Below are 10833 nucleotides of genomic sequence, written 5' to 3' on the forward strand. Positions count from 1 at the left end.
TAGTTAGTGAATGCTAGCTTGAGTGTCCACCATGGCATCACAGAGATTCATGCTCAGGCACACCGAATGATTAAGACTCCAAAAGAATCCAGTACGTGGGCCCAATGCCTTTAATCATAATCATACTGAGGCAAAAGAAGACAATTCTGGACAAAGAAACATGCAACTAAATGCAAATATCAACTGCCAGGGCAAATACACTCCGTCTTTATAATCAAAGTATTTACAATGATGGTGTTGATAGGTCAATACAATCATAGGCTAGCTAATCCCCATTGAAGAGCATCAGATGTGGCACACTTCTATACACTGCTGTAAGACATCATGAAAACAATGATCTCACAATCAGACTATAGTGATAGACTCTGTAATTAGAAGGAGCTTTCATCTAACTGAAACCAACATCTTATCAGGGGTTCTTCATAAACTAATGTCACAAAAGAAGACAAGTGAATTACACCATAGTGCTGAGAGTATTTTATTTCTGAGATTAGAAAACGCATCGAATAGGATGCATTCTCCTGATCTTGTTCAGAACTTCCAGCATGGGTCTATCTGAATGTATTATCATACCAGATAAAATCTATAATGCATACTCACTTAAGTGTACTCGCTCTGCATGTAAAGTATTACGTGCAACCCTAATGTCCTTCGTGGTGAGCAGAGACAGAGAAAGGCATTCTTCAGAGCTGGGCTCTCACGGGGGATGTCTAAGTATGGCATCATTGTTTGAAAGGGCGACACTAATTGCACAGTGTTTACTGCAAATGCCTCAAGTATTTTTGTATGCATGAAATCACTGGTGCATGATGATTTCTAGATGAACCAACACCACAGTCATCCCGAAATCTGCAAAGACACATTTCTGTCCCAGAAACACGGAAACAGCGTTTATACCAAGAATGTCTTACTGCGAGAGTGTGGTACATGAATGGACTTTTGTTTTCGCTGTAAACCAAGACTATAAACCCTCGCAGCAGAAATATTTACACCTAGTAACATTACAGTAGACTCATATTTCACCGTAGATGATGGGTGGATCTGTTTAGCAGACGGATGTAAAGACAGACTGGTCCCTCTGGGTGTCTGCGGGTGGGAGTATTGTCAGGTTGCAAATCTTATTCTCCACACTAGTATTCATACGTGTATTCATAGTGACATCAGAGGTAATGCATTTCAGCTTAAACTACTTCAGTTTAAGCAGATTCCATTATGAGAGAAATCTGAAACTGGAGAACGGATTTGAAAGGATCGGAGAGAGTTCAGAGTTGTTTTGTGTCAAAACGGAATTTACAGTAAAATATGCTTTAGTATATCCAGTTTCAGTAGTTTAATAGGTGCCTTTTAAAGAACTGGTTCACCTGAAAAAAACATTGAAATTAAAGGATATTAAGGCCATACCATTCACTCAGACCTACTGGCCAGATTAATAAAATATTTAATGGCATCAAAAGTGTCACTTGCCAATAAGAGATCGTTACTTAAAGGCCGTGTTCTGCTGTTCTATGAATTGATATGCAGAGGCTTTTGGTGGCCAGATAATGTCTCGGTAACCAGGACGGCAGAAATGTGGCTGCAGCTTCGAGGGTAATTTTGGCTCTAGCTTTTGGCTCCCGTTCTAGTGAGCTCTGTATCTGCTGTGGCCTAACTAGCAAAGCTACATGGGGATAATTAATTGATGTGCACTTCAAAGGCCAAGGAATTATCATACAGATGGTTCGAAGTGACCAGACCCCAGTTCACGTTGGTCTTGATGGGATACACTAATGACAAATGGAAAATCCATAAATCCAAACCAATTCGGCTTAACGTATTAGGCTTGAAGCGTTCCCACCTTATTTCGCTTGCAGTTTTATTAGTCAGATCTGTAGGCTACCCTAAAACTCGGAGGCTAAAATGTACCATTTCCAAATACATAGCGGTAAATGTGTGTATTTAGCTGTTATGCTTCTTGCATAACAAGTCCAAAGTCACAGATGAGATGAAGCACTGTACAGCATGGGCTAAGCTCCAGTTTGTCTGAGAAGGAAACGTCTGTCCATTTATCGAGCTTCTAGAGTTGAGCTTGTGATCGCTGATGCTATAGACTTTATCAGGAGAGCACACTCTTGCACATACAACAAAAAAGATGTGTCACAAGTATTTATAGTACCGTTATTTGAACTCTTTCCCAAACCCATAATTTCACTACAGCTATCACTAACCAACCACCCCTCCCCCCAAGTCAATGCTGTTCGGAGTGCAGTATAAAGATGTCCAACCCTCCAGGTTCCACCGTTTTGTGTCAGCAAGAGATGGAGCTGCCTCTGCACCAATGGTCAGAGGAAAGCTATATTTGACCATGCAGCCATTTTGATGTGGTCTACCAGATGTATCCACCATCATCCACTTCCCCCACCTCCCCCTCCTCTTCTTCAGCCTCTTCACCGTTGTCTTCTGTTTCTTTCTCCTCCTCATCCTCCCAGCCCACCGCGCTGCCGAAATCGCCTGAGTAACCAGCCACCTCATCTGGAAGAGACAGAGAAGGTCACTATCAGACATCTCAGAACATTTCTTGAAGATGTTGGTTGCTATTTATATCCCATAAAAAACATAGTTTCAGTGTTCACACAACGGCAGCAAACGGCAGTTTTCTGAAGACAGCAAAATGATTATTTGGGCTGTGTCGAGGAGCAAACGAGCATTCTGGCTTTGACAACTGACGAGAATCAGAAAGCAGCTCAAAATGTCATGGTTCAAATATATACTATATACAAAAGTATTGGGACACCTCATTTATTGTTTTATCTTAAATTAAGAGTATTAAAAAGAGTTTATCCTTTTGTTGGAGTAACTGTCTCTACTAGAGGGTTTCTACTAGATTTTAGAGCACTGCTGTGAGGATTGCAGCGAGCAGAGCGTTAGTATGGGGAGGATGTTGGATGATCACCACCCCACCTTGTACTGGATGAGCACCATTATTCCAGAAAACATAGTTCCACTCCTCCACAGCTAAATGCTGGGGGGACTTTATACCCCTTTAGCCCACGCCAGGCATTAGGCATGGGGCCAATAGGTTTACGTTTATCTGTTCCAGAGAGTCGTACTCTATTGCCAATTCTTTTCTATAGGGACTGTGCATTTGCATGTCTGTGTCAGCAATACGTGGAACTTCACTAAAAGGGCTGTCCACAAACATTTGGACATACATCATATCTCATCATGATGAAAGCCAAATGCTACCTCAAATACTTGCTCAGGCCCCACAAAAAAGCGCTTTGACTTTGACATTGGTCTTTTGAAGGGCTATTTTAAGTCTAGTCTGGGGATTTGTTGTTATCACCTGCAGGTCCGGCACAGCCAGTAGTAATTCATCTTGCAGACCTTTATTTCAGTGAGACAACTGCTCTTTTGGAATGGAAATGAACCTGGTCTAATGAATGTAACACTTGGTCTTCTGTCAGAGGAGTGACTGATGTTTTTGTGGATCTAAGCCCTCGCAACAATGGGGGCCTTGTCCTTCCTGTGTGTGTGTATATTTGTGTGTGTCTGTCTATCTGTGTGTGTGTGTTTGTGTCTGCAAGTGTGTGCACTTACCACAGTCAGGGTTGCCATGGATTCTGGAGCCCATTAGCTCTCCTCCATGCTGGTCTACGCACCAGCACTCCCCCCTACTTTGGTCGCACTGCAGCTTCCTATAATAGCCGTCCTCATCACAGCTGGGAATGAAGGCACCTAACATGGCAAACGCATACGCTTTCAGTTCGACATGCATGTTTTACATTCAATTTCATGTCCTGCATGAATCAGAAATATCAAATGAGCACTGCGCCATGGATGAGATTGCACAGCGGTCCGCGTACTGCCAGCAATAAGTCATGTAGTGGAGTCGAATGACAGCCTTCATTTCGGCATCCGAGAAACAACCTTGAAAGGGGCTTTGGAAACTGATTACGATATGTAATGGCTGTTCATACAGTAATAAAGTGCTATGCTCACTGCATATATGAATACATTCAGAATATATTCTGCCAGCAACACATCGTCACTTGCTCACATTCACAGGCAGGTTTCAAGGTCATGTCCAAGAATTGGCTGTGTTTAATGTCAGCTGGAGGTGCAGGAAAGAACGGATCTGCGCCGCGCCGATTATGGCAGCTTGCGGTGAGGCATCAGGGGGCAAGCGCGTGCTTGGCCAGCTCTGGTTGGCCGCTGTAGCTGCAGCATGTCCTTGGAGAGTCCTGGGGGCGGCACAGCCAAACATGCAGCGCTGCCCACGGCCAGCAGCCAGCTCCGCTCCACTCTAATCCTTACGCCTGATTAGCAGCTAATCCCAGCCTCGTGCTTGTCATCTGCTTAATGAAACTCCTCCAGCACCACCTCTGATGTTTGATCAGTTCATCTTTCGCCTGACTTTTACCTCTCTCTGTCTGCATCTAATGCTCGCTTGCTCTTCTGCTTAGATTTTTTTCTTCCTGATTATTTCATGTCTCTTTAGTAAGGCTTAATTATTTGACTTTACAATGATTTCATTCACTTACACATCAGTTAAATTGGATTTGATTGGACTATTTTGCTACAATTTAGAGTTATTTGTTGTAGATATGTTAACACACTAATGGAATATACGCAATAAAACACCATACTAAATATCCCTAAAACTTAATTTTGGTATTTAATATTATTATAAAATTGATTTTCACCTGAAAATCAGTTGGATCTTCAACCTTCAGCATCCCTACTCATTAGCATTTGTTCTATTTATGTTGGAGCTAGGGCCTGATCTCTAAATCTGTCCTGCACACTTTAACCTGAGCTCACTGTCCTCCCTCTGCCTGACTCCTGCTCTCCAGGGTTTGCTCCCCCTCCCCACACATACACACCTCAAGCATTCATACATACCCAGCTTCTTCTTGGCTCCCTCCTGCATTTGGATCCTCTCTAGCTCAGCCAGGCAGGGGGGCTCTGAGGAGCAAAACAATCAGAGCATTAGAAGGAAGCAGCTCTAATCTCTTCCAGCCAAACCCTCAGTTCCTCCAGCAGCCCCTAATCAAACCAGCATTATGCCATGCAACTCCCACTGCAGCCACTCTATCAAATCATGCTCCAGCACATTCCATTTCGCAAAGGAATAGATGGGTTGTTGTAATTCCATTTAACTACCAATGTATGAAATACATATTCTATTTTATTTAGTTTTAGATTTTTTGTGTATTTGTCTAATTTGCAGTGTTTTAGTAACCAGCAAATTAAGGTCATTTAGGGTTATCTGAATCTGAATCAGATAATCACACTGAATCAGAGAAACCTTTTCAAAATAAACTATTTTGACAGGATAACATATAGCCCACCAGGCCAATCAATTTCCAAAGCTCATGCAAGGACAATGCTGGACAACTCTTTACACGTGTGGCGCGTTTCTGCCTGGTCGGCCGTCTGGTTACAGTCCCAGAGTGTTCCAGGCTGAGCAGGCTGTCAACAACCAACAGTGATGTTGTTTTTGCCCTGTGATGGCCATTTCCCCTCCGCTGGGGAAAATACGCGAAAAAGACAAAGTGTGACAGGCCAAAAGCAACTGCGTCCGCCCCGGGAGAGATGAGAGTGCTTGGCCAGAATCACATAAAACAAGAGCAAAGCTGGTCTAGTGTTTGTGTGTGTGTGTGTGTGTGTGTGTGTGTGTGTGGTGCCGAGATTTTGCTCTGTGCCATTCTTGTGTTGCAGGGTGGAACATATGCCTTCTCCATGGCACAGGCGTGCCCACACACACACACACACACACATACACAGAGGAAAAGAAATCTACTAAAAGTGATTTACTGTAGACTATACACACTCACACAAAAGGCACATGATCCACACACTGTTAACAATATACATAATGCCCTGCTCACATCCACTCATTCACAGAAATAAAATACCTCCACCCACACTTACACTACATGTACAGTTGCTCAATCACACCCGCCTCTGTAATCAGTGGATAAAGATCTCATCAGAAACACAGAGAGTAGAAACGGAGGGATAACTCTCTGTCCTCTGGTTAAACAAATTGAATCACTCTCCTTGTGCACCACCAAACCAGGCAAGGTCAACACAGAGCATGTCTCTCTCTGTCTCATCTCTTGCTCTCATGATCTCTCTAGCCAAAGTGTGTTTGAAGGAGATGACAGCTTTGGATTACTGTAATCCAAACATCTCACATATGGTTAAATTCCACTCTCAGTCTCTGATTATATTTAGAAAACCAATTAAGCCGAATCCAGTGCAGACTGAATGAGTACTGCCAGTGCAAGGGATGAGCCCAGAGACACTTTACTACTCTTTTCACATTGATGGGTTGCTGCTCTCAGTACTTTCTCTAGCTGAGTTTAAACAAAATGAACCACTGTCTGCCACCAGTTTTTGCATGTAACCTTTTTAAAAAAACTATGCCCAACAGTATTGCAAAAAATAATATTACAGTACTCTGATATATCAATTCTCTTAAGCCCTATTCAGATGGGATTACTCTTACACAGGAAGGTGCAATAATCCAATTATTACCCGAGCTTCTCAGTGGTTTTAGACCCATCCAAATATGCCATATCAGTCATTTTTATGGACCTTCTGTAAAACGTGGAATAAGCTCAAGTTATATTAATCCTGTGTGAATCAACATGTGGGTAAATATTCCATCATATCTTTTGGAAAAGGAGTTTTTTGTGAAATATGGAGGTGCTCAAGGACGCATTTAGTTCTGTCGTGCTTGGCACAGATACCTCAGGTCAGGTTTTTAGGAAACACAAATAAATCCAGAAGACAAGTCAAAGGACTCCTTAGAGGCGCACCACATATGGCAGCTTTAGGCAAGTCATTGTGTAGCGTAGCCTACATCTTATATATGTGTTATGTACATGTGGTTGCTTATAAAAAAAAAAATACACTATTTCTCTAAGTAGGTTATAAGATTGGTTATCATCCTGTAATACAGTGTGTAAATCAAATAGCTGCTCCCATCTCAGCTGAATTTCTGCTGAGGTGTGTGAATCGGTGATAAAGTTTAGAGACGCCCTGTAGTAAAGTTACATTACTCTACCTCCTCATACAAAACTAATCCTGTACGAATAGGCCTTCACACCCATAGTTCTGTTGAACTCTTTATCTACGTACTGTATAGTTCTAGTGTATAGTTCTGGGTCACAGCTAGTGCTTATAGAAGATGGATTCATATCAGTACATGGATTCATATCAGTATCTGACATAACAAACAGCCTGAATGTGGTCAGTTTGTCTTTGTAATGACATACTGTATTTGTGGATAAAATGTCATCACCAAAATGTATTTTCTGCAGCACACATTTTTATCACTTTCTAGGGAGTGTTGTTTTGGGCTTTAGCAACATCTGCTTTGGAAGAATCCATAGAGGAGAGCTTTCAAATTATGTAAAAACTAAAACTAATCATGGTGATTTTTCTGTATAGTACTGCACTAAGCCCTCTGCAGAAACTAGTATGCAAAAAGGAAAGTCTTAAGAAGATACCATGTCCTTGCTCTTCTAACGCACTACATTAAAATATTCATCAGGCTCTTGCATACACTTATGTGCTCGAGTTCAAAACATTGCTGGCATTCAAATCTCTTCCTCAAACACAATTAGTTGCTCAACCTTAAAAGCCAGTGGGCTGTATCTCCATCAGACTGCTGAGCAGTACTGGCGCTGCTTCCCTGCCATGTGTCCCCCTTCTGTCGCCCTCTTAGAGCTGAGCTGAACACAGTGAGGGCCATGCCCCTGAGTAGCTGGGCCAAGAGCAGCGCAGGCAACCTGGCACTTATTAACTCAGATAAAATGAACTCCAGAAAAGTTCTACAGCATCTTAGCGTGCTTCTGTAATTGTAGCATCTACAACCTAAACGTAGGCCTACTATTAACTCAACAGTACGCTGTATTAGAACTACTGAAGAATTAATTGCAGGCTTATTATTCACTCGTTATCCTTAAGACATGTTATTCAGAAGCTACAATAAATGATTTGGTATCTTTTATGACTGATATGTAAGTTATATCGTCGCTGTCCAATGAAAAACTGGTGACTATTAGCTCTGAATAGAAGTCAATATAAAGTAATTTAGAGCATTTCTATTGGTTTGTTCATCCAACATTAGTGTAGTATAAAAACATCTGCATAAAATCTGAGTAAAAGAAAAGTTAACTCTTTATGCCGTCAGAACAGTGGGGTCTGAGGACAGAGTACAACACTGCTATCTAGCAGTCTGGGTTTAAACACAACACTAAATGAACCACTGTCAGCCATCAGTAAAACGTACCCTGTTTTGCGTGCACAGTGTACTAAATGAACCACTGTCAGCCATCAGTAAAACGTACCCTGTTTTACGTGCACAGTGTACAGGGCAGGTCCAAGGTTCAAACAATGGAGAAAACTAAAAATGGAGATATATATACACACAATATTCACAAAAATAAAGATGCTTCAAAATGTTCTTTAAACAATGACATATATGAACCACTTTGGGTACCATTTACAGACATGTTCTTCACATTCATCTCAAACGTGGTCCTTTATGGAAAAGTGGTTCTTCTGAGATCCACCATTTAAATACTTTTATTTTAAAGACTGTAGGTATGAGAGTCAATAACTGAAGGTCCCACGTATGGGTCCAGGGCCGTATATGTTTATTTCTTTTTTTGGAAAAAAAAATAGAAAGGTTGATTATTTTACATGCTAAAAGTTGTAAGTTATAACTTACTCTCTCTCCAGAAGCAGAGGCACCATTCAGCAGTTGATACTTTGCCATCACGATAGGAATCACATGAGTTGAAGAAAGGCCGAATACACACTTCATACTTGTCCAAATTAATAGCAGCTAGCTCAGCCTGGTCCAGATATAGGTCACTATTAGTGTCCAGCTTAGAAAACATCCATCCGATGGAGTCCTTACAGGTTGCCACTAGAGTGCGGTCCAAAACTGTACAGAGAAAAATACAATTAAACTCAAAATCTCTGTGATTTGTATATTCAAAGCAACTGGTGCAAAGTGATGATTAATAGTAAATACTTCAAATAGGCAACAAGATTTAGCACAACTAAAATGATTTAGAAGCTTTGCAAACAGTCTGACATATGATGCTAATTGTGTTGTATGCTTTTCATCAGTGAATTGTGGGTTTAGGCAGCCTGTGCAAAAGCCCATTGCTGTGACATTGTTCAGCATGAAAGCGCTGGCTGAGCAGACAGCCCAGAGCTGTGGGGCCTCACTTGATGCAGAGCTGGCTGCAGGCTTGCTCGTGCTGTTCTGCTTGGCGTTGCCCTGGAGCAGCTGGAACCAGTCCCGCAGGCGATCCCCCAAATCTGCCAGGTCCTGGCCGGTGCAGCTCTCTGGGGTGCATATAAACAGAGAGGGTAAAAGAGTAAGAGAGGGGTCGGAATGTAATGAAATAAAACGGAGATGTAAAGATGAAAAATAAAAGAAGTTGCATAGAGAAAGTGAGGAGAAAGAAGCTTAGGTAAGATTAGAGTCAAAATAAGAGAAAAAAAAACATAGTAGTAGTAATAGAAGTAGTGATTTGCCCACCAATTTGACCAGTATTAACTATGCACCCCTAGACACATCTTATCAAGGGCAGAGTTATATCCCAGGGAGAGAGAGAGAGAGAGAGAGAGAGAGAGAGAGAGAGAGAGATAAATAGAGACAGTAAGAGAGATAAACAGTGTACTGTTGATAAATCAATAAAGCCAGGGAGAACTGTGAGCTCACAGAGGCATGTCAGAGAAGAAAAATGCCCAGAGGCACATCTCCAAACACAAGCATTCTTTATCATCAGTGTGTCATGTATGTATTTAATGATAATGGGCTGATACATTTACTGTACAATAAACTATACATGTGACATATATGTGACCTTATTAGGGGCGTGCACCAATCACACTTATTCACTCATTAATACTGAGTACCAATCACTTTGCAGAATGTAGGGTAAGGTGGTGTTGCAAAATATCCAGAGACAGCCAGTAATTTAGCAAAAAAGGCACCTAAGAGCAATGAAGATAAACCCACTCTTTCTATTCTCAGGGCAAGGCTGAGTCAATTGTTGCTTGCCAAAAAGAATATGTTACAGTGTTAGAAGCCATATAAAACACAAAAATTATACATGCTGACCAAGGGGGAACTCTCAGGGTGAAAATGGGTAGACAATGATGACCAATACCAGGTGATTCATTTGTCTGACCAATGGGTGAATGTATTATTCTCCAATGGTGTTTCATGTATTTGCTTTGCGAAAGTAGGTCAATTTTTAATTGCAAACCACAAGCATTTGGACTAGATAGGAGTCCCTGTGTGCCATGACTTATGCAAATAGGGCTCTTGGGAAGCAACAGAGTAAATCTGCCCCGCGAGTTCAGTGAATGGCTAATAGCAAAACAGTACTACGGTGAGCTGCTCCTGAAAACACCTGACCCGCAGCAGACTCAGCTGGCAGGAAAGCACTACCCCTTGCAGGTGCAGTAATAAATGATTCACAGAGTGGTTTAAGTGTTGTTGTAGAGCCCTAATGTAGGGCATTTCAGGAGTAGCAGCAGTAGTGGCTGTGTCTGTAGTAGTTGTGTGTTGATTGAGACGGCTACGTACCGTGTTTGCTGTCTGTCTCTGTGCTAGGCGCAGCTGTGGGAGAACATGGGCAGGGACCAGCACATTTCACACTCAGCTCCTTCCCCGTGAGACACGCCTGCTGCTCCAGCTTACACTGAGGCAAACACATGCACACACATGCATTTGTTTTTATACAATGTCAGGGCATAGTGTTAGAAATATATACTCCTCCTGTTTCAGGGGAGACCTTGGACAATGGGCTTTTT

General features: G+C 41.9%; 1 protein-coding gene across 1 annotated transcript in view; it reads right to left on the reverse strand.

Annotated features, from left to right (window-relative positions):
- Positions 1-87: 87 nt before the first annotated feature.
- spock2 (SPARC (osteonectin), cwcv and kazal like domains proteoglycan 2) overlaps positions 88-10833 on the reverse strand; it is a 38109-nt gene continuing 27363 nt past the window's right edge. Inside the window, exons 5-10 of the mRNA XM_072678037.1 lie at positions 10607-10721; positions 9235-9354; positions 8726-8944; positions 4882-4944; positions 3577-3714; positions 88-2508 (exon numbers count right to left, since the gene is read on the reverse strand). Coding sequence (XP_072534138.1) covers positions 2363-2508; positions 3577-3714; positions 4882-4944; positions 8726-8944; positions 9235-9354; positions 10607-10721 — 801 coding nt within the window. The 3' untranslated portion in view covers positions 88-2362. The remainder of the gene's footprint in view (positions 2509-3576; positions 3715-4881; positions 4945-8725; positions 8945-9234; positions 9355-10606; positions 10722-10833) is intronic.

The sequence above is a fragment of the Salminus brasiliensis genome, chromosome 4 (genome assembly GCF_030463535.1).
Source record: "Salminus brasiliensis chromosome 4, fSalBra1.hap2, whole genome shotgun sequence".
Classification (NCBI taxonomy): domain Eukaryota; kingdom Metazoa; phylum Chordata; class Actinopteri; order Characiformes; family Bryconidae; genus Salminus; species Salminus brasiliensis.